Source organism: Plutella xylostella, chromosome 3, assembly GCF_932276165.1.
Source record: "Plutella xylostella chromosome 3, ilPluXylo3.1, whole genome shotgun sequence".
Lineage (NCBI taxonomy): Eukaryota > Metazoa > Arthropoda > Insecta > Lepidoptera > Plutellidae > Plutella > Plutella xylostella.
The window spans coordinates 4,085,779-4,111,116 of NC_063983.1; the positions used below are offsets into that span (position 1 = coordinate 4,085,779).

Consider the following 25,338-nt stretch of genomic DNA (forward strand, 5'->3'; position numbering starts at 1 on the left):
ATGCAATATTTTTTTATCAAAGATGGCGACCTTGTCACAGTTGCTTTTCCTTGCCAAACAATAATGAGAAAATCGCTTTTACACTTAAATTAGTGTAGAAAACGTAACAAAGGACATAGTTTTATGTGTGGAATAATTGATTTAATCTAGTCATATTGATAATGTGATCACAAGAGTACTCATGGCTTCTAATGTACAAGATTCACCTGTGGTTCAGCAGACATTCGTGGAAGAGATAGATTACAATGAAATTCGGGAGTTGACGGTAATATCAAATGATAATCATCTTTTAATTCAATGCACCTACTATATCTTTTTCCTTGAGTATGTACTAAACAGTTCTATTATTGTAAACAGGTAGTTGGGAAGGGTGCTTTTGGAGTGGTATGGAAGGGTCTTTGGAGGAACAAATATGTGGCTGTGAAGCATATAAACTCTGAGGCTGAGAAGCGAGAGTTCGCAATAGAAGTGAGACAGTTGTCCCGAGTGTCCCACCCAAACATAGTGCGGTTGTATGGAGCATGCACGAAGGGAGCTCATGTGTGCCTTGTTATGGAGTTTGCAGAAGGAGGATCACTGTACAATGTGCTGCATTGTCACCCCAAGCCTAAGTATACTCCTGCACATGCTATGAGTTGGGCTCTACAATGTGCCGAGGTAGGACAGTGCACACTTTCACAGTTAAAGTCAAATTCAATTTATTATTGATATATGCATATCTAATCTTATTCTATGCATTCAAAAGTATCATAATTATATAAGTTACCATTAATTTATCACTCCACTTTGATAAATTATGTATTTCTGCACAATCATAGTATCTTATTAGTAGATCCATAAAATTTAAGAAATATTTCTGCACATTCCAGGGTGTAGCATACCTACATGCAATGAAACCAAAGCCGCTAATACACAGAGATTTAAAACCACCAAACTTGCTTCTTGTGAGCAATGGACAGAGACTGAAGATTTGTGATTTTGGCACAGCGGCGGACAAGGCTACATACATGACAAATAACAAAGGCAGTGCAGCATGGATGGCACCAGAGGTAATAACGGTTTTAATGAAAGCATTATAAATGAATATGAGTACCTAGAACCCAGGCATGCTAACTTTGTCCTGGCTGACAGACGGACAAGGCACTATAGCTTTGTATTTCATACACTATATGTTAAATAAATAAAAAACTACTTGATATTGTCAAGTCCTTCTGTCTATTCAAGGTTTTGATATAAACACACCCCTTTCAAGTGAAAACACAACACCTATCTTTCAGACTCCTGTTAAGGTCCTAGTACTTGCCTTGCGGTAAAGCGCTCACTAAATTTGATGAAAACCACATCACTGCATGGGTGGCATCATGGCATCTATAGATGAAATGAGCCTCCCAAGCGGTTCACCCTGGCCTGTCAGCACCTGACAACAAATCAAACAATTTGTAGAATGATAGTCTAGCTTTAGAGTTGTCACTGACACACTGTAAGATGACTACATCCTAACTAATATTATAAATGCGAAAGTAACTGTGTCTGTCTGTCTGTCTGTCTGTTACTCTTTTACGCCAAAACTACTGAACGGATTTGAATGAAATTTGGTATACATATGGTCTAGACCTCGAGAAAGAACATAGGCTACTTTTTATCCCCGAATTCCCACGGGAAAACTTTTTAAGGCGAAGCGAAGCTCGCGGGAACATCTAGTAGTCTATATACCAATGGTACTAACGATGTAACTTCATACTTCCAGGTATTTGAAGGGTCGTCCTACACAGAGAAGTGTGATGTCTTCTCCTGGGGCATCATACTGTGGGAGGTGCTGACTCGTCGGAAACCCTTCGAAGAGGGTGGCTCCGCTTTTGGCATCATGTGGGCAGTGCATAATGGTAACAGGCAGACAGTATTAAGAATGACATGATTGAGAATTTAAAACTTACCGTATACTTAATTTTTTCTGAGTTTTAACTATGATTTGAGAAAAGGTGTCTGGTAGCATGTGCATGGTATTTGTATTTTTCTTCACTAAATCCAATATGGCAATATTAGTAATTCCCGAAGTGGTTTTCAGAGGTTTTTTTTGATAAAGTACAAGGCACTTAGGGAACACATCTATAATCTACAATTTATTAGTTATGCAGGTTTTCTTACAAAGTTTTCTGTCCCACTTAAATTCCTTTTCTCTTCAAAATTCATCTACGAAATCACCGCCTCACGCAAGAGAGCCGAGACCATACACAACCACAACTCTATAATATTTAGTGCTACCTAAATTTTCACGAATTTAATATACTTAATAAAAATAACACGGTACAGTATTAAAGTCGTCTATTACAGTTTCTAATATGGACAAACAATTATGTAAATGATACAACATTATTGTCCAAGTCAATTACAACTTACAGCTCAACAATAAAATCATATAGGATCATTGTTTAAATGACTGTATCAATTCTTGATATTGATTAGATGACGCCTTTTAGGTGACTCAACGCTATTGTCATGTTCAATGTCATATAAGGGCCAGATGCACCCACTAGAGCTGAGATGTTAATTCATCTGATTAGTCTAGCATTAGACCTCGGACAAAACTTAACCAAGTACATACAATTTTTTATACATGTGCAATAATCTTATAAATACTTTTTGGAGTCATTGTTTTTGAAATCGGTTGGGATTTAGAACACTGTTTATCTAGTGTGGTGATGTCAATTTGCTACCTACTGTGCAAATGACATAGGAAGGAGGACCCACGATAAAGACATATGTGCAGTCTAACAGTGCAGTGCAACATAGCCCAGTGTTTTGTTTGCGCATTTAGAGGTATAAACTGGAAATTATTTTACTACAATATAGGTATTACTTCAATTTTATTAATTTTTTCACTACTATACAACATTTTCGCAATAAGAATTAGGCTATGTAATTTATATTCAAATCGTCAGAAGTCGCGTGTATTAGAACATGACATTAGTCTTTCATTCATTCACCCAAAGGTTGCCTGGAAGAGATCGCTTTTAGCAATATGGGCGTCTATTGTGCTTACTCCTACTTGATGATGATTGTGATGATGTGTGTGAGTGTGGTGTATGTTTGCTACTTCTTCACGTCAAAACGGCTGCAGTGCGATTTTAAGAAATTTGGTGTGAAGTTAGCTGACACCCTGGATTATCACATAGGCTACATTTTATCGCGAATTTCCCACGGGAAAACATTTTAAGGCGAAGCGGAGCTCGCGGGAGCATTTAGTTGTATTATAATAATGATGGCTTAGTCGCTAACACGTGTGTCTCTCCGGTTCCAGGGCAGCGACCGCCGCTGATCGAGGGCTGCCCGCCGCCGCTGGAGCAGCTCATGACTCAGTGCTGGCACAAGGTGCCCGCCCGGAGACCCAGCATGAACAAGGTACGAGCGTGTTTGATGTCATGATACAGTAGAACTATGAGTATGCTCATCAAGAATAATGTCGACTCAAGTCGATAGCGTAATTTGATAGCAATATGTATAACATGTTGATCAGCGCCCCTGTGGGTAACGTTAAAAACTAATTAAACTACAAAATCTAGTGACCCGCCTATGTAATTTATATCGACTAAAGTCGAGAATATTCGTGATACGCATACTGAAGAAGAGAAGAGTTCTTCTGTAGTTATTTTAATAATTAAGTTATGGATATAAATAAATAAATATGTGGGGACATCTCACACACCGCCATCCGACCCCAAGCTAGGCAGAGTCTGTGTTATGCCTGGGTATCGGACAGCTGATATATCTACCCAAATACATAGATAGATACATATTAAATATAAATATCAACATCCAAGACCCGAGTACAAATATCTGTCTGTAAACAAATGTCTGCCCCAGCCGGGTTGGTGGTCTATCCATAGATAAGTTATAGGACGTTTTAGTTATTGAACTGTTTTGTCCATCTCTGTCAAAGAACAAATTGTTCGATAATAGTTAAAACGTCTTATAACTTTTCTATGAATAAGGGGGTAAGAATGAGATGGTAATTTAGTCTAGAGCCCACTTCTGTCCCTCTCAATTTAATAAATGTGTTGGCCATTTAAAAGTTTTGTGCCCATTTTGACGAGCCATAACGTCACAGTTACTAACATTCGCAATCTTCATTGCAGGTAGTAGAAATAATGACAGCCCTCAGCGAATTCTTCCCCAAGGCGGACACACCGCTGAACTACAACGACTGTGAAGAAGACGACAGTCTCAGCCTGGACGACGAATACATGACGTATGACACACGGGACAGCCTCGACACTGACGCCACAGACATGTCGCAGAACGCACCGGACCAATACGAATACACCAATGAGAGCACGTCCAGCCTTCCACCAATGAGGAACAACGAGGCCACCCCGCCCCCCCGCCGCCCGCTTAGCTTCGTCGAAACCAGAGTCTCCAAACTACAGAATTTGATCGCGGCTGACGCTCAGACCAAAACTGCAGCCATACCTAGAGAAGATGACGTGCATAACAGAATAGGCCCGATTAACATACCGCAGCAGTTTAGGAAACAAGAGTTTGACAGGTCACAGGAGGCTGGGCGGTCCCCGGTCACGATACAAAGGACGTCAAGTTCACCAGTGCCTGTGGACCAGTATGGGAACCCGAGTGAAGTCAGTACACCTCAAGATTCGCTGAGAATCGACCGCAGCCCCAATGTGTTCAGTGAGAGTTCGTCCCCGCGCCGTCTGTCACCACTAGCCAACTACAACATCGGGAATATGAACCCTCGGCATATCGACATAGAGCAGTATTGGAACAGAGAGAATGAGAAGCTATCCCCAGCTAGGAGTCCGTCGGCCCGGAGTAATACCAACTCTACGGTTACTGAGAATAGAGATGATTATAATTTGAACTACTGCGATAGACTAAGCGCGGCAAACAGCCCGCTAGCTCCGAGGAAGCAGTACCAGAATGGAAATGTGATGCCCTACAGGAACTATGATACGAGATACGACCAGCCGTTACAAATTGATGTGGATCCTGTAAGTAATTCTACATTTATAAAGCCTAACCGTAAAATAGCGGTGTTATAAGATTAAAGTGTATTAAATTGTATCACTCGTTTTCAGAACTCGTGGGAGCTCCAAGATATACCGTTTGAGGACAGCATAGTAGAAGTGAAAAACATGGCGGGGTTCGACAAATTATACACGTTAGGTAAGTACCTAGAATTACTTTTATATTACTTACTTCAAATAGTTACTCACTGCGGTTCGATTATCCTTGTATATTGAAGGCTATCTCCAACTTATTTACCTAGGGGACGGAAATGTTAATTTTTTCGTCCACATACAACCTCCTGATATTTATAAATCAGTTTAACTTGATGCCACTGCAAAAAAATATGTGAACGCCTATGATTAAAATACAAAGTTTGTTTGCTCTGCTTTAATGCATTTATAATTACTTATCAACTGCAGACATCTGTGGCGGACTTCTAGCCACAAAGTACTGACTACCATACCTGATCGGATGATCCTCCCGTAGCAGTGGGGATTCTAAAACACCTTACATTCTTTACCATTCGCATCTCCATTCCCCAAATATCAATGTGATTTGTTTCACCTTAGTGACCGCTAGGGGCGCTGCACTGTATGCAAGTCAAATATTTCCACTTGGACAGGTAATTTATATAAATACACTTGACTATAACTTACACTCGAAGTAATAACGGCCAAACGGACCAAAGTTTACTTAGGTACTACATGTTTACGTACGTGAAAATTAAAAGCAAATTGACATGACGCGAAAGAGTCGCCATCTAGCGGCACTCGCGTCGCACTGCGGCAGCGAGAATCAAGTCCACTACACTAGCTAAAGTGCTGAGGCAGAGGGTCCTAGGTCCGGTTCCCAGATGGGGCGTATCTTATATGTATATAAAAATGAATTGCTGTTCGTTAGTCTCGCTAAAACTCGAGAACGGCTGAACCGATTTGGATAATTTTGGTCTTGAAATATTCGTGGAAGTCCAGGTAAGGTTTAAAAGGTAAGAAAAGTAGGGTAGGGTAGTGTAGGGTAGTATAGGGAAGTGTAGGGTAGTATAGGGTACTGAAGGGTAGTGTAAAGTAAGGTAGGGTAGTGCAGGGTAGTGTAGGGTAGGGTTAGAGGCGGTATGAAGTTCGCCGGGTCAGCTAGTATTCACGGTTTTACCACAAAAACTAGACACACGTAAAGCAGCCTTAGCTTTATGAGTAACAAACCGGAAAAAAACCCGACTGCACGCTAAAAAGATGAAAAAAAATACTTGGGCTTGTTTTCATCTTTTTAGCGTGCAGTCGGGTTTTTTGTTTGTTTATAATTATATTTTTTTTTCATCTTTTTAGCGTGCAGTCGGGTTTTTTTGTTTGTTTATAATTAGATTTTTTTATTTGTAACTTTTTCGTTTTTATATTTTATGATATATCAGTAGTCGGGTTTTAGTTTATGAAAATTTTTTATTTCAATAATTTTGGTGTTGTGATTTAAATACATACCTTTCATTTGATATCCCACACGGCATAGTTGGAAAAGTATTACTTTTTCGATCATCACTTTATGTCCTTTAGAGGGCGCTATATACATTTTAATGTAACGTCACGTAGCCTATAACCATCGCATCAAAATCTATCAAGCCGTTTAGGCTACAGGACGGAACAAAGAAACAGACAAATATACATACATACATACATACAATCGAAAAACATTACCCTCCTCCTTCGGCAGTCGGGTAAAAAGGTCAATCTATCCGATACTAATTAGGTATATCCTCTATCAACAAGATTAAAATACTACTAAATAATTTATTTTCATGTTTCATTTACTGCGTTTAAAAAATAATTTGCAATTTATTTTTCAACACATAATTTCTACAATGACTTGCCCTCGCGTCTTAAATATTACTTTTATACAAATTCATCTGATTCCAATAGTCAATACGCTACCTACTCCTCACACTAGATGAGTCACCGATGATCCTGCCAGGAGGGTGTACGCAAATAGAGCACATTACTCATGCGCATTATGCCACGTGGTCGGCATGTCGACTCGTCACCGCGTCTAACTTGATGAGTGGGTAGTGTGATTAGTTGCTTAGGTCCTAATAAAGCATTGGCACGATGAATTCTACATTACTTTCAGTAAGAAGCACCTTTATTTTAAGAATAAATATATAATATTGCTTTGTTTTATCAATAAAGTAATATTAAGTTATAATATTAAACCCGATTAAACCCGGAGCGTCCGTAGTCGAGCGGGCCTCAGTGATTGTAACTGATCACTGAGGTTAAGCAACACATGGCACGGTCAGCCATTACAAGGGCGTACCCAGGATTTCAGCTAGGGAGGGGCAGCTCATACCTATTTCGAGATGATGGTCCGTCGTACCCGACCGAAACAAAAACTCATGAAAATTGACTTTTATTAAGGCACAAAACAAAATATTAATTTAACAGCAATTTAGTTTCTAAATTTTATATTTCATATTAATTTCGCGGGAGCTTTAAAATATATTTTTTTACTTTGAAGATCGAAAACAAGGGCTTTGGTCAACTAAAACCCTTGTTTTATAAATATTAAATAATGTATTTTTGTTTACGATATACAGTGTGTTGTTATTCGGATCCGACAAACTTTAAGGGTGAATTCTACGAGTAATTTCATCGAGAAAACACCCTCATATGTGGGATAAAATCTCAATATTCTAGAAATGGCGGCCATTTTAAAGTTTTAGATACTCAGTTTTTTCTTCTTCGTCATAAAAATCATATCTCGAGATTTAAACGCCTTACAGACATACCTACTTACATGAAATAAAATGATTTTATCCGCAAATAGTCATTTCTATCAAATACAAAAATTTCCACAACTGCTAAAAAGGGACATAAAATAAGTTAAAAGCACTTCATCTATTTTTTTTGACGCAAAAAATACATAAGAATCTACATTTACTTAAGTACTTGAATTTCTTTGAAAATAGAACAACAAACCTGGTAAACCTCGATGAGCGGGAAACTACTGAAATATTAATTTTTCTGGAAAAGCTATGCATAACAATTACTGTCTTATTAGATGCATATCACATAAACGCAGGTATACTGTATTGATTCTTATTTGGCGAAAAAGGTAAACAATCCTTGCGTGTCTTTTTAATTAAAATACTATTAAACAAATAAACTACGGCCAAAATAAATGGTTTCATTACGAAATCAACGTTTGTAAGTATTTCATTTGTCATTATGTTTTATTTTATAACTTAGTTTTTAAATTAATTCAAATAAAAAGACACTCCAAGATTGCTCAAAATCTACGACAAGTAAGAAAAAATGCATTATAATTTGAATACGTTCTATTCTATGACTAAAACCGACTGGTGAGCTCAGTAAATCGATCTTTCTTGAAGGTGGCGGTGACATCTTCACTTATTTTTGGTGGCGAAGATCGCTGCGTTTACCTTAGATAAATGAATATTAAATCAAAATATCTGACCGAAAAGAAAATATATTTTGTTTTTCCAACACTTCATTTTGCGCCGCGTTTTTAATTCCCACTTGGCCGGAATGTTTTAGTTTTTTTTATCTTCTAGGGGGGGGCAGCTGCCCCCCCTGCCCCTACCTGGGTACGCCCATGAACCATTAGATGGGTGATCGATTTCAAGTGGTTCTTTTCTGGTCGCTTCCGTGCTTCGCACGGCACGTTAAGCCGTGGGTCCCGGTTGCTGCTTCGGCGCGTGTTTTGAAACTATACAAGGCCAGAACGCAGAGGGTGGGACTGCTCGCGTATATTTTCAAATTAAAATGGTGCCATGATTTACTTGAAAGTATACAAGGCCATTACGCACTAATCGCGTATATTTTCAAGTAAGTTGGGCCAAAATTATGGCTTGAAAATATACTGCAGCAGTTACCACTGCGTACTAATCGTGTATATTTTCAAGTGCCAAGCGGCCATGCGAGCACTTGAAACTATACGTGATTAGTTACCAGGTAGCCCTTCTGGATTGTTGCTCTCTCTTTCTTTCATGCGAAATAGTAATAAGTTTATTGCTTTCTAAACATTGCATTATCATTCCGCGTTTGGCATTGTTTTCGTAACGTGTTTTTGTTTACATTACATCGTACAGTTAAAGTACTGTAGAACTTGTTTTAAATAGTAAAAATTTTCTCAGAAGAGGGTGTAGAACAATATTCATAAAAGACAATTACGGTGAATTCAAAACTTGATAAAAAATATGTCTGTAATAGGTCTATAGGGTAATAATACCTACTACACTCACGAGCAATGAATAAGTCCAAGTAGCAAAAAGTCAACACCAAATGAATTTTTTAAAACATTTAATTTAGGATTTGATCAATATTTACGTTTTAAGTTGGTTATTATAATATTTTTATACGCTGTTAAATGTACTTTAATATTGCCGACGGCGTCATTAAGCTAGTCTTTTCCGTTCAGGATGTATCGTCACTGGAACTTTTTCATTGCTCGTGAGTGTAGTAGGTATTACTCTTAATTCATATAATTAATAAGATATTAGTATTCTTACTTGTTATTTATTAACATTCTATAGGTATGACAGGCAGAACAAGTAAATTGTAGTCATGTACATTTACCGAAATAGTTAAGCAAATCAGAATCAGCATGTAGGTATAAATTATATGCGACAAATACGCCAATCAAGCAATGTGCGTAATAGCAATGTATATTTTCAAGAACGATTCATTAAATCCCAACTTGAAAGTATACGCGATTAGTACGCACAAATCGTGTATATTTTCAAGTAAAATATTATTTTTTTTTCACTTGAAAGTATACAGTGCTAGTACACTATGGGTGCGTTCTGGCCTTGTATAGTTTCAAAACACGCTGCTTCGGCAGCAGTCGTTAAGCCTAGTCCGAGGCCTTCGGGTGGCTTGAAAACATCTGACAGTCGGGTTGCCCACTTACCCGACAACTCTCTCAGCACAAGCTTGCTTGTGTTGGGGTCCACCAACCCGCACTTGGCCAGCGTGGTGGACTGCGCCTAAACCATTCCTTTATTGGAAGGAGACCCGTGCCCCAGCAGTGGGGACGTGATGGGTCGATTATGACGATGAATATTAAACTCTACCGGTTTTCATCGGTCGGTTCGGTTGGCATTTCAGTGTAATGTGCCTATAATTTTTACGGCTGATAATGGTATGTTCGGAGAAACGTTTGTTTCCAATATAAAAGTGATATAAAACAAAAAAATAAAAACAAAAATAGCTTTTTTATTAAAATTTAACTCTGGTATGAAACTGTCTGTAGTTGTTTTATTTAAATAGCTTATTTTGTGTCCCACTGATGGGCAAAGGCCTCCGTCCAACAATTATTGTTGTAGGTTGTTAGTTGTTAATCATAATATTTTTACATAAAGTTTATTTATGATGTTTTGTATTATACAATACACGTGTCGTCTGAAATAACCGTGCTGAAACATTAATTAAAAGTAAATTTATAATTACTGTACACAGAGTGATTCAAATGCCAATCTGTTGCCAGAATGTCCAGACACACACCATTCTTCTATACTCGTTGTTGTAACAAGGACTAAGCTGTGCAAGAAGCAATAGCTAGCAAGTGAAGTAAAAAAAAACTAACTCACTCTAACTGCCTGTTTTGGTTCTAGATATATACCAAACTCAAATCAATTTGGAAGTTTTAACAAGAAAACAGGAAAAAAACATTCAAAATACTTGCCAGAGTCACCTCTAAAATAAAACTTTTAAGAAGCATAACATTTTCAGAATTACTTATCGGAAAAATTGGTAGGTTATCCTGTTAGTCACTGCTGTAATTTCCGGGAATATGAAACGAGCTTTCTAAGAAATACATGGCAACAAGAGTGTTATGTCAATAATAATTATATTTTACCGAACGAACATTACATAGGTACAGTATTGTGCAAATTAATGTGAACACGAGTGAAAATTTGAAAAAAATACATTTATTATTTCTAAAATAAAAAAACAGAGATATATTAATACAATTTAAGTTATTTTAATAGAAAATGTGTCCTCCCTGGCTTTTATAACTTCTTCAACACATTTTGGCATAGAATCGACATGATTTCAACAATTTTCTGATATTTACTCATCTAAAAAACTTGTATGGATTACAGCCTCAATCATTTTAGTTTTTCTTGTGTAATCCGTTTTCCGAAGTCTAAATTTCACGATGGCCCACTTATTTTCAATGGGATTAAGTGCCGGTGAGTTTTCTGGCCATCCAAAGGCATGATATATTGTTGTCCTTGAAATATTTAAGCATAAACTTGGACACGTGGAATGGAGCCGAATTTGGTTGAAAAACTTATCGACCGTTAGGATCAACTTTTCTTAGTTTGGGACTGTTTTTCTTATATAGGTACCGGATGACTTGTGCCCATCGAAGGGATGATGGACTCGCTCAAATACAGTGACTTGCTAGAACGGAGATTAGAAGTTGAACAAAGAAAATTTGATGATAACGGTCAATAAGTTTTTCAACAAAATTCGGCTCCATGCCACGTGTCTAAGATTATGCTTAAATATTTCAAGAACAACAATATATCATGCCTTTGGATGGCCAGAGAACTCACCGGCACTTAATCCCATTGAAAATAAGTGGGCCATCGTGAAAGTTAGACTTCGGAAAACGGATTACACAAGAAAAACTAAAATGATTGAGGCTGTAATCCATACAAGTTTTTTAGACCAGTAAATATCAGAAAACTGTTAAAATCATGTCGATTCTATGCCAAAACGTGTTGAAAAAGTTATAAAAGCCAGGGAGGACACATTTTCTATTGAAATAACTTAAATTGTATTAATATATCTCTGTTTTTTTTATTTTAGAACTAATAAATGTATTTTTTTTTAATTTCCACTCGTGTTCACATTAATTTGCACAATACTGTAATAAAATAACTGGTGTGCAGTCTGCATAAAGAAAATAATTTTCATATTGAACAATATTTTTTACCGACTTCAAAAAAAGGAGGAGGTTCTCAAGTTGGTGGTCAGGGCGATAAAAGTAGATGAACAGAATACCTTAGTTTTCTCTGTCAGGAAGGTGATTTTTTAAAACAATCCGCCTTGACAAAATCTGTACCTAAGTACTTATAACAATGCATTAAGAAACTAACAAACTATTTTTTTAATACTTATTTCTGAACAGCCTGTAAAATTGACCCCTTTAAAAAGTTATCGTTAAAATACTGGTTGTTTATTTTTCGCTAGCTAAGAAAATGCCCATAAAAGAATAAGATAAACAACAACTGAACACAACATTTGAAAATCGAATCGATAGGCTCAAACGTGCATCAGTGTGAGTGCTGTCAAAAAAAGAAATCTAAAAAAAGCAAACAGCATCTGTTCGGCCAGCATTAGATAAATAAAAGACAGCAAGGAGTTTCAACACCAATGAGTCACTGTTTCAGGCGAGAGGCGAGGCACGTGCCCTATGCGTTTGGAAATAGTTTAACAGTGATATGTTGCGGTCCAGATGCGACTTGCGGACAGTAGGCGGTTGTAGGGTTACTATGAGTCATGGATAAGGTTATGTGCGGGCATTTTCGGGTTTCTGTTACTGTTCAGACAGGGCTTTAAAGACAAGTTGAAGAATCTAAATTGGAATGTCCTTTACTGATTTTTTGCAGACTATACTAGTAATTATTCAGTTGATTTATATTGATTTTTTTCGTCTTTTAAATGCTTGAAACGTTACCATTTATCTTTTGCAAATTGACTCTTACATTGAAAAATTATGTACTTTTACGGATTTTGAAAATCTTTGGTGTGAACATGGATAAACACATTGGCTCCTTTTTATCCTGGAATTCTCACGTAAAAACTTTATGACTTTTGGCAATGTTTTAGTTCTTACGAGAAAACTTTTTATGACATAGCGAAGCTCTCAGAAAAGCTAGTTCTGAAATCATTATTTTAAGGATAATGTCCCGTAAAACCCGTGAGCCATAGCCACCACCCCCTGAGTCACAGTTCTCGGAAGCGGCTGCACTATTTCTACCCGTGTCCGCTTGCCTTCTAGGAAGGGGGGACCAACGACCGATCTCTACTAGCTCTTATTGTTCCTAGTTTCCTGGTCGCTTTCGCGGTATCAAGACGGTTTTAACTGCGGAAGCTTTCCACTGGTTTTCTGTTGCTAAGTTATTCTGGTGACACGATGCAGTTGGTGCAGGGTAGGATTGATAATAATTTTATAGGAGTATCCATACAAGTATAGTTTGTGGAAGTTATTGGACAGAACACTGAGAGAGACAGTTGATTAGTTGTCCTTATCCAATCCAATAGTAGGGTAGAGAATCGTCAGTGTACTATTACCATTGTTCTCCACCTCAAACAACACTGACTACGGCACTTCTCATAGTTTTAAGCGTAAAGCGCATTTGGTTATGGCATAAGAAAATGGATAAATTTTCATTATCAGGACATCATACTTGCATAACTTAGATACGTAGATTTTTGGTAGAGTGATGGAATTTCTTTGATTGCTGGTAAACATCCTTACGATTAGTGTTAGATAGAGGGCACGTATATTTCCATCTCTGTTTACGTCTAGTTTACGATCGGGCCTGTCGCGCAGATGGCTTGATGAGACGTTTGTTTACTACTCGCTTCCGGATGGACATGCGCAGGCGACGGCGGTACTTGGATATCCCTGATTATGGGTAAACAATTCATGGTGTTTTTTTTTGTTTAGGTCTTATGGTTATTATTTATTTGAAGAGTAACTGACGGACTTTGCTAACTAAGCCACATTATATTATATGTGCCATAATAAACTGGTGGCGTTGTTATTCTTTTACTTCTTTAATTATGGTCGGTATCTACTTGATATTATTAGAACTCCTGAGATGCCTGCATAAATAGCGTGTAACTTTCCACAGACATTTCCAATGAAATGGAAAGTGATGCAACTATGAGTTGGTTTCAGGCGCGACGGAGCCGAGACGGGAGCCCGTGAGTCAGCGGCCATCAATACCGCACCATTTCCCGATAAAGTAAATAACTCGTAATATTACCACCGCCATCCCGCCGGCACCTCAAATAAACAAACCTGCCGATTTTTATATAGTCACGTTCAACTGCCGACGCCGCTGCGGCGCCTCAACGTAAACGGAAAGATTTTGTTTACAATTCATACCGTACCTACCTATGCGTGCTGTAAAAATACACCGATACTTTATCACTCGCGACTGTACGCTAATAGTTTCCCGGTGAGTCACCCCAGTCGAAGGAGATGCGCGAGGCAATCCTTTTTGAACGCTGCAGGGTGGACAATAGCGGCGAGTGTCGCCGGCGCGCGCGGGGTGGCTCGTGAATCACGCAGATACAATTAATCTAATTTAAGGTTATCGGCGAGGCATGGGATGGTTCGGTAATTGGCGGGTGTCGTCGGGGAGTCTGCGCTGCAGCGTGCAGTCGCCGCCCGCCGCGCCCGCCATGTCGCGCTCCGACTGCGCCCTGCAACTATCCATTACCGTGCAGCCGGATTACGATCAGTTACAAGTGTTTGTTGACGTTTTCATGAGTAAGTCGATTATTGTCGTGTGCATTGTTACCAGTTTGAGCCGCGCGCTCGGTTCAGTTAAGCTGTGCTTTCGAGATTGTTGCTCCCGTTTCATCTGCCAAAACTGTAGCGGTGTGTTTTGTAAACCGTGTTGCTTTACGTTGTTTCTAAGGCTGCTCGATACTGTTGTGAGTTTTACTCCAGAGTTACCAAGTTTTTATGACTTTCGAAGGGTGTCAACGGCGGCCGCAACAAAATATGCGTATTGAATCAATCATGTTAAATTATGAATCTGTTTATAAAATACAATGCAGGACATTAATTGCAATCACGCGGCAAATTTATAATATCTCGTAACTGTTAGTGACACTGAAATAATCGGTTGTCAAAGTGCAATGCCAAAAGCCGGGTCCGCCGCGAGGGACGCTTTCAGCGCGCGCATGAATCACGGCTAATTATTTTATGATGCGGCTATTCAGCTCCCGCCGGCGACCAGCGATGTAAACAATTATAGTCGCGGCCACACTGCTGGCCCGCGCCCGCCCGCCGCGCGCGCGCCCGCCCCCGGCCAACAATGGATGTCTCTACACTACAACGACACACCAATGATAACACCTCACTCCTCGGATCACGTCCAAATTTTAGACCGCTTATAATTTATTCGCATTGTTCTTTATTTTGAGCTAGTCCAAAAATGGACGGTACAAACAGTATTGTTATTGTAAGATTGAAATACATAAATTAATCTATCTCGATGCAATTGTAGCTGATTAAAGCTTTCACAGCTACCCTTGCTCATAAACAAATGTCGTAACGAAGTAGATTCCTTTATTAGATCAGGAGCGAGGCCTAGTTGAATGCCATCGATACGTGACTCAGCTCACAGATGTGCGGATAATCTTCAGTATTATTTTTGTTAGCCCTCCCGCTTCGTGCAAATGTGTTGTTTAGAAGATGGACCCTAATTATTTTAATTAGCCATTGGTTGTAGCAGGCGGTGTTTGTGAGATGTTCGATGAGGCCGCTAACGATTGCGTTAATGAGGTTTGGAATTAGCGCTGTCATCGCGGGCCTGTAGGTACTCGTGTGGTAGTGGATGAGACGTTTTGCAGACGGCGCCTGCGGTGATTCAGCCGCTGGAATCTTTGCCTTTATAGCGCTTGTATAAAAGCGAGCCGCCGGGCCGTTGGCATCAGAACCGCCACATGACTAACCGCTCTAGATACAATCAAAATATGTGACAAGTTTATTTCTATTCTGTACAAGACGCTCTCGATATATCCTGAGTGTTGTGTGAGCGTGTGGCGGTTTTTTCGTCGACATAAGTAGGTCGGGGCCCGCGCCTGCGTCACGCGGTGCGTGCGAGTTTACGCAAACGCGCCAGCGGCCTCGCCGGAATAACGCTCCAGAGATGTTACACCATCCGATGGGTACCAATCATTCAACCATGTAATCCAGGGGTAACTACGCCTTATATCACACAGGCGACGATGAATAGCTTAGGGTTGAAAGCACTTGCTGACAAAGATTGATGCACCTTGAAATCTTGACGCATCTCATAAAAGTAGAAAAACAGACACATAATGCAGCCAAACTTATGGCTATCAAAATGTAAAATTGTTTTTCTTCCTACAACCTATAACGTATTATGGATAGTTTTCCAAAATTTCTAACGTCTCCACTCTCTCTTATTAGACTCTAATCCACTCTGCCTTCAAAGTAAGTAAAATGGAATACACAATTAATACATTTAAAAACATTTTTTTCCCATGGCTGGTGGACGAAGCGGACAAACAATACTTTTCCACCAATGAAAAAGAAAATTATGCTTTACAAATTTCCTGAACAGTATATCTATCAACTTAACATTATTGCAATAGCAGCAATACTTTTCTACGGCCACCACTGGCACTGCCGCCGCCAAAATACTCTGTGACTCAGCGCAGCTCTCACAATGATAACCTTTGCCAATACCAACTATTACTACTTACAATTACATTATAAGTGTGTACAAGTAATGCATTCATTTGTATTGCAAAACAAGAATACAAAAAGGCAGTCTTACTGCTTGAGGCATTTTTTTACAGGATATTCTCTTATCTGCTTTTGTCCAAGAATACTCAATATTCTACATAGAAGCGGTCATATGAAAGAAAGAAAGTTAATGCTTACTTACTTCGCTAGCTCAGCATCGACCCGAAGTGGATCTTGGCTCCTACATAAAAGTGCGCCAATCTTCTCTATTCTGTGCCCAATCTGACCAGACACTGCCAGCTCTTTCAGGTCTTTGGCAACTTCATCCTTCTAATGGTATCTTGGACTCCCCACTGGGCGACACCCAGAAGGTTGACCAAGATAGACTTTTCTTGCGGCTCGATCCTCTCCCATCCTCTCAACATGTCCTAGCCAACAGAGTCGAGACATAAGTTAATCAATAATATAATTATTTTGTGAACCGCCTTTACTGTATCGTGGCGTGGTGTGGCGTTTCTAGCGTGATGTTGATTAGTATTTAACTTATTAACACACAAAAAACTTCTAATATATCACCACCACTGCTAAAGTGAAGCGTCTAATAGCGTCGCACTGCAATAATGACAGCGGCTGTCATCGGGCCGGTGATCATCAAACGGCGTCTGTGCGCGTGACGCCAACGGTTTTAATACCTCGTCTAATCCACTTCCGAGACTTATAATTGCCATATTATATTCTACATTCACCATCAGACCACCCAGTCCACTGGACATAGGCCTAGTATAGCTGTATGTAATATGTGCTACTGGTTCTCTTTCGCTTCTTTCTTTACTGACTGCAGATGTGATCAGAAAACTCCAAGCATATAGGCCAAGTCTAAAGTACAATTCATATACCTGTGGCACTAACATTATGTATAATATTATTATACTTGACTGCTGAAGACAACATACACTAATGCATTTTACTCATACTTCTGAGAACTATCCACAGTAATGTTTTACCTATGGCTAGCCAGATAAATTGCTTTCACTACCGTGGCAATGCAATAGTGACAACGACTGTCATCGGTCGGCGATCATCAAACAGCGTCTCGTGACGCCAGCGCATATAACTCGACTAATCCACTTCCGAGCGAGGCGCCCACTCTCCGCTCATGTAAATATCGCACTTGTCAAGCCCAATAATATTATAAATATATATAATAGGTTGAGAGCTTGCAACATAAGCTAGCTTTCTAGTAGTAGGTATGGATAAGTGCGTCGCTCCAGGAAAAATATGCGTTCCAAGTTTTACACAGAACCGGGTTTTGTACTTCATTAGCGCTTATGTATTTTACACAATTTTAGACTGCGCTATCGGAACTTCAAAGAACGTTTGACCTCGAAGTGATCAGAAAACACATGAAACTTGATATTTCGATCTTACTGGCTTAGCTTCTCAGTCTAGGTTTAGAACGTAGAGTTAGATGCTGCCGTCAGAATTATCTTAAAAGCGTTCAAATGTAAGGTTTTCATCAAGATCCAGTCCAATTTACGTTCACATTAACGTATCGGACGCGAGTACTCTAATGAAGTTGTAACTCTGCATTGCGTCCTTCAGTTAACACGCAACGTCTGTAATTCGAAGTGATAGTGAGTAATGTGTCGTCCCCAGCGCCCAGGAGTGGCCTCATGCTGCAATTCTTTGATCTGATCTGGATACCGTCACCCGTAATAGCACATTAACGTTTATTGTTCCAGTTCTAGTTTCCCCGAAGGAAGTTGGCACGAAATTGTAAACTGCCCTATTTACTAGCTCCAATATACCCAATTTGTGCCGCGCCCGCGTTAGAACGTTAACTCTAATCATCACAACTGTATTAGCCCTCGAATAAAGACGTTGATGATTTGTTTTTTTCAAAGCTTTGTGAGTCACCTGCGGCTCATCGCTACAACATACATGTTATTGTCCTTATTTATGTTATATTCGTGCACAAGGACGCCTATATTCGCGCTGCAGATATTTCCGTAGCGTATGAAACTGTCTCCGGTGATTCAGACGTTTTTAAGTTCGCGACGTAATGCCCTGACACTTTCGCTTCAAGATCTGGACATCAAAAGTTTGGACATTCTATAAATTTTTGGCAATGTACCCGCGAGTTTATTGTTCATTTCGTGCACTTTTAATCTGGGCTTTGTATTTAGAATTTCCCCGAACTCTCTGTTTTCGTTTTCATTGATTGTTTTGATACTATAAATAGTTTTAATGTACAGGGATTATCAGATTATGGCTTACGAAACTGTGAAGTTTCGAAAGCGAAGAATTTAGCACGTGATCTAAATACTGCAAATCACAGCGTTAATCAGCTCGCATCATTACTCTCCTGTTAGTTACGCATTACTGCGCTGATTGAATGTATCTGTGGCAGACTCGCAGGTGACAGGCGTGACGCAACGCCGCCGCCACCGCCGCCGCGGTCTGCGCGCCGTCCCGCCGCTAAACCGATAACAGATTAATGTGCCCGATCAAAGAGCTTTCCTTTACGCTCAGATTTATGGAATTACCAAAGAGATGGCTCCCAGACGCCGCCTAAGTCCCGCTCGACGTTTGATCGCGTCACGAGCCACCGGCTGTAGCTCCAGCTGCCACTTTCAATATTTACAGCGGACCGAAGCAAAATATATTTATTTTCCGATAATGTGTGTGATGGCCGCAAAAAATACAATAATCTATGCGTATTTTGAGCAACACCGGTTGGGAGCTTTCCTCGTAAATCACGGCGGTGGACACCATTAATACCCAAAAGCTTCGGGCTGAAAAGTCTTGTTTAGACACATTTTGATATAGTGCAGCCTAGAAAAGTCGCCGGGAAATTATTAGGTGATGTACGTAAACCGTGACTCGAGGGGATCAAACAATTGGTTTACATTTAGTGTTGGGTGAGGGCGCTTGCGTCGAAGCAAGCTGGCAGCGGCCGCGTCCCCGAGATCGCCGATAGCAGCACCGCGATTGCCAACACTGATTCCTCCGTGCCATTGTCATTTTTCAGCTCGTGATATCTAAATAGCCTCGAACGTGACACCTGAGCTGATTCGTCAAATATGACGCGAGTCGCAACCGCTCTCGGTGCGCTATTTATTTTGATTATGACTCGGCTCCTTCGGCCATGTGAAAGGTTTTCCCGCTTTCCGATCAATAGTAGGTACGAATTTTATGGCTCCCAGATTAAAGTTTATGGTTGATCGAAGTCTGCAGTCGTAAACGGGCGGTGTTAGTCATAGCTGTCGGCGGCGCGAGCTGCTAGCGGCGGTCTCCGGTCGCCAGCGCCTGTCTTCACCTCGGCCACCTCATTATCGCCTCTGCTCTGTAATTAGTTGCTTATATACAAGCGGTAAATATTTACTGGAGAATGGGGCTGGGAGGTAGAATACAGCTCTTCTATAGACTATTCTCCTATTTGTTTGTTTACTTCCACATCTAGATATGTGAATCCACCAACCCGCTTAGGAAGGCAGTTTAGACCTTGGGGATATGCACAAAGGTTCCATTCGAGAGAGCCAGGTGCAGGTACCTACACCCCCACAGAGAATAGAATTGTTTACTTCCACAAACATCTTCATCATTACTGTCGCAATTACCAATTTTATATGAAATGAAGTCCCAGTAGGTGTCTCCCGACTCTCAAAGTATCAATTCGTGTTATTAAATGCGAGCTTTGCTGCAGTTTAAAATTACCTATGTATGTATATTTGACTATGTTTTACAAAATATAGCATTTAGTTATTAGTTCCATTTACTTCCGCTATTGCTGACGATTTATGCGGTAATGTATTTCTGGGCACGCTTTAGGACCGCGTAAGTTATATACGCGGTTATAATCTGTGTGTAATGAGCTATTAAAACGACGAAGTTGGCACGCCGCTCGCACCGTATTATTTCCTAAGGGCACGTGCGGGATGACGCCGATGACAGACAAGCCTTTACATTTTGTCGCCCTTCTCCTTTCTGTTCCGTTATCTATATTTTTTTTTCTTATCGAGCTTACATAATATGCATTATCATATGATCAATATGCACGAAATATTCATCAGGATATTGATATTCTTAGCTTATATGGGTGGGCCATAAATCCCTTAACGGGCCTTTTAAGACACATCACGATGACAAAATAATGAAGAGTTTATTTTCTCTTCCATCTCTGCTGTTGAACTCTGAAATTCGCTAAGAAGTATCAATATTGGCTCAAGGAAGTGCAAGCTAGTAGCAGCGTGCGCCGCGTCAGACCGCCTCTGTTGCATTTACGTCCGTCGCTACGTTGCTTTTGCGCACTGCACCTTTGGCCGCAGCGCAATCTATGAATTAGGGCCGATGTTGCCGCAATCGCGGCCCTATTTTACACCGATCGTGACGCGCGCAGCCAACACACCTGAGGTCGGCTGACAACGGTAACTACTGCCGTGGGTGTCAATCAGGGTGATGGAGGAAGCGTAGTAGATCAAGTGCAGGGTGCAGGCGGGTCGCTGACCCGGGCCGGCCCGCGGACCCCGCGAAGGGCGGGCGCGGCCGCATTTAGCCCGCGCTCACGCCGCTGAGTCACGCGCACGCGAATAGCCCGGTTTGTTTGTTGCACCGCCCGCCCCGGCTCCGCGGCGGGTATTTCTGTCGTGCAGTGGTCCTTGCTTGCGCACGCCGCCCGCACGCCATGCCGCCGCTGCCCGCGCCGCCGCGCCGCCAGCCCGCGCTCATCACCACCATCCGGGACACCGTGTCCTGCAGTTGGATATTCTACAGTGAGTGTCGGCCACCACGACCCCAACTGACCCCGGGATGAGGAACAGCAAAAACAAACGCGCTCGATTAGCAGTTCCGCATTGGATTTTACAACAAATCGTTTCCGTCTCCAGTGAAAAGTTGACAGTGATCGTAGAAATGTGAAAAGTCTTCCGTATTTTGGATGTATTTCGGTCGGTTAGAGAATAGCTGTCAGTTTTAGAATGGCGTCTCAGCTTTTAGTTTATTGTGTTATGTTATGAAGTTATAATTTAGACAAGTGCTAAAATAATCTACTGCAATGATTGTTCGGCATCTGTTTATTGTTACTGCATTATTAGATCAGTCGAACTCGGTGTGTAATCGCGCTGTAATGATATTGATTTTAGCAACGCCATCTATTTGCGGGTTAAAGAATTATTTAGTGTGTAAAATGTAGGTGAGATGTCTGACATCATCGAGCGATGTAAATTTAACCGTTGACGTCGCAAGGAAGTCTCCATTATTCCACACATGCGGATTGTTGCCTCCTCGATAGATTGTTTGATTGCGTCATTGTTTCGTGATTATTGCCCAATCACTACCGGATGTTTATGAGCACAATTAGACTTAATTCGGTTCTAGGAAGTGAGGTTTTATGAGTACCCATACCTAACTTAAACTAATTGATTGATCGTATCAATTTAATGATTAAAAACTTTGAAGGTAACCTGCTAGATATGTAAAGCTCAAAAAATGTTTTGAGATGCCAAAAGTAAAGCTCAAAAAATGTTTTAAGATGCGAAATATACACTTTGAAAGCACATGTACCCTTGCTTCGACTAAGTTTGTAAATATAAGAAGGCTGCTTGACTTTTTGTAGTTACAGTAGTTATTATGAAATACGGATAAATGTATTGTGCTTGTTTACATGGTGAGGAATTTCTTTTTAAGTCCTTTACACATACTTATTTTATTTAGTTAAACCGTATTTGACAATAAATGATAAACAATAAAAATACGATATTCAGCGAACTGAAATCAAGCAAACGAACATGATATTATGCAGCGTTATGTAGGATTCGCCAAATTGTAAAGGCTTATATGTCCAGGTCATTGTAGATTTGCTCAAATGAGAAACAGCCTAGCTCAATGAAATATACCTATATATAAAAAACAAAGTCATGAACTAGAAACTTTTGATGGCTTGATATTATTTTTCCTACATTCTAACGCTGAGTTGCAGAAAGGGACTTGTCGACAGTAAATGTATAGCTGCCTTGCTTTGACAGTATATGGACAGAAAGAGACAGATGTCTGTTGTCTGCCGACTTTAGCTTAATGTTCCTTTCTGCAACTTGGCGTATATGGCTCTAGTGAAAACTGTCATAAACTATCATACAGAAGTTGTTTATACTCTGTCCATTATATCATTTTTTTCTTGAGAGTCAAAATCCCATATATATTTGATGACTGCAAAGGAAAACCAACTTTACTTATTAGACATAAGGAAACGTCAAGAATTGAATAACATAGTGGAAGCTCTCTAGGTACACAAATATTTAAAATCGAAGATGCGAGCTCAAAATTATCTGTCTTTAAACACATGGCATAACTATCCTGGCCGGGGATCGAGCCCGAGACTCTCAGAATACAGTAGTTAGAGTCACCAATCTCAATCATCCGATCGTCATAACGCGATCCATTAACCCTCGAAATAAGGCTTCCGACGAAGACATTTTGAAATGCAATTTTTTCCACCAGTTAAAAGGTTTTACGGCCCACACTAACCCTCTCTTTCCCTCTCCAGGTAACAGCAGCGCGTCAACCTCAGCGCCGGGCGCGTCCCCCCCCGCGCCGCCCGACCCCGCCCTAGACTCCATGCACCTGATGCTGGAGCCGCACCTGCGCCCCGTGTCGCCGGACCTGGCCGACGACGAGTCCAAGCGCGTGTTCGACGAGCACAAGCAGCTCGCGCAGGAGTACCTCAAGGTGAGGGCGGTGAGACTGGCACTAGGCAGGCGGTGCTAGACCCGGCGCTGACTACATACATACATGGCTCAACAGTGGACTATGGAGGACTGATGATGATGACGTCTTAATTGTAACCTATTTTGTAACTTGCAATAATAATACATGAACATGTATGTATGTTCTGTTGATGTGCCTTATTAAATAAATAAGCGAACGCACACATAGGTACACAGACCCAGTGATTGTTCTGATGCTACTCGTAATATGCGAAAGTAATCCGCACGCTCTCGGATAACGACAGACAGCCTATGCCCCCTATGCCGATGCTAGATTTTAAAACATTACAGCATTTGAAATGTTATTTTTTATTATTTTCAGATACAAACAGAGCTGGCGTACCTGAATAAGCATAAAACGCAGCTTGAAGAACAAATGGACGATGAAGAGTTACAACAGAAGAGAAGATATATACAATTAGAAAATGAAAAGGTAAATACAATCATTTATTTTACCTAATTAACCTATTGTGTCCCAATGCTGGGCAAAGGTCTATGGTCTAAGTCTAAAGGCTATGGCTCTGTCCATGTCGTGGGCATTTCATCACTCCATTTTTTGCTATATGAACCCTTGTCGGAACCCTTGTTCTTACAAAATGATTGCTGGTCTCTTTTTATCATACAACAGTCCGCGAAACTATTCTTATACCCACCAATTGATAACATAAAATGACCACTGTAAGTCTTATATTCTTTTTATATTTTCAGGACTCCCTTGTAGAGCTGTACCGCAGTCTCAAGAAGCAGCTAGCGCGAGCCGAGAACGACAGCTGGCTGCTCCTGCCTGAAGACATGCCGCACGAGTGAAGTAGGCCGGAGCAATGTGCGGCCCGACGACCGAGCGCGGCCCTATGGCACCCCGATAATGTGAGGATAATTGGAGACACTGTTGTGTTGTGAGGTAGTAGATTCGGTGGTTGTATGACAATAATTAAGTTTTGGGAGAGGCCAAGAAGGTTGGATCGTCTGGGTTTCGGCATCGGACGTTTTCATTGCAAAATAATGTTATAAAATCACTTGGTAAGAAATTTAAAAGCCATTGAAAGCCTTTTAGATACATAAAATGTTTTGGCAATATCCATGAAAACAAGGTTAGGTATTTAGATAATGGAATTCATCACAATATTAGCCAAAAACAACAGCGTTTCTGAGTCTTTCCTTAGCGTTGTCGGGTTCGGAACAGGGTCAGTGTCTTCAGTGTTATGTAATAAGAATTTATACGTAAGCTGTGACAGGTCTGAAGATATGTTACAGTTACAGGTCGGTTAACTGAAGCTGACTTTCACGAAACGAAAACTTCATCATGCGTTTGAATTATATGTAGTACGCATAATATATCAGCTTTCGATAACCGACTATACTTAATTAATACTTTATATGACAATAATGTATAAAAACCAACTGATTGAAAATGTATGTAGTTTCAGATCTGTTACTGTCTTTATGTAAGTTAATCTTATGTCGATGATCTCAACACACCCATAGTCCTTTGTGTTGGAAGTTCTTTGAATGTTTTGTGTTTTAATTACAAATAATTTAATGAGTTACAGCTTGAAAAAGAAATTAATTTATTTTTAAAATTCTAACCAAAATTGAGAATGAAAACTAATTTAATGTTCAGGTTTTTTTTTTAAGTACTTATCTATTTTGACCTTCAGTTTTGTACGGCTTGCACCAACATTATTGTATCCTCCAAGTTCACTGACTACGGTTCGGTTTGTTAACATATCCGCCGTAAAGCAGCCGTTTCCAACATACGAGGCAAGATGAGCACGACAAAGCATGACAAAAGTTTTTCGTCACGCTCGCTCTCAAGGCTGCGCGATATTTCGTATTGTGTCGCGACGTATGCTGGTGTGGTAAATAACAAGAAACACAACATTTATGATACAATTTTAAAACGAGCATACATTATAGAGGTTGGTGCAAGTCGCCCTTCATAATTTATTGTTACGATTTTATTTGTTCGGTTCACAAATTGATTTATTTAAGTAATAAGCTAGCACGTTTTAGTGCTCATTAGTCAATGTTAACATGAAGCATTATTTATTGTTGTGTGTATGATTTTAAATTGACT

General features: G+C 40.1%; 1 protein-coding gene across 1 annotated transcript; it reads left to right on the plus strand.

The window, feature by feature from the left end:
* On the plus strand, positions 1-24,568 carry LOC105380044 (mitogen-activated protein kinase kinase kinase 7). Its single transcript, XM_011549531.3, has 10 exons — positions 1-265; positions 358-657; positions 870-1,049; positions 1,748-1,883; positions 3,299-3,399; positions 4,134-5,003; positions 5,091-5,178; positions 23,042-23,223; positions 23,584-23,694; positions 23,970-24,568. The coding sequence occupies exons 1-10, from the start codon at positions 182-184 to the stop codon at positions 24,066-24,068; spliced, it is 2,151 nt and encodes a 716-aa protein (XP_011547833.3). The 5' UTR covers positions 1-181; the 3' UTR covers positions 24,069-24,568.
* The last annotated feature ends 770 nt before the right edge of the window (positions 24,569-25,338 follow it).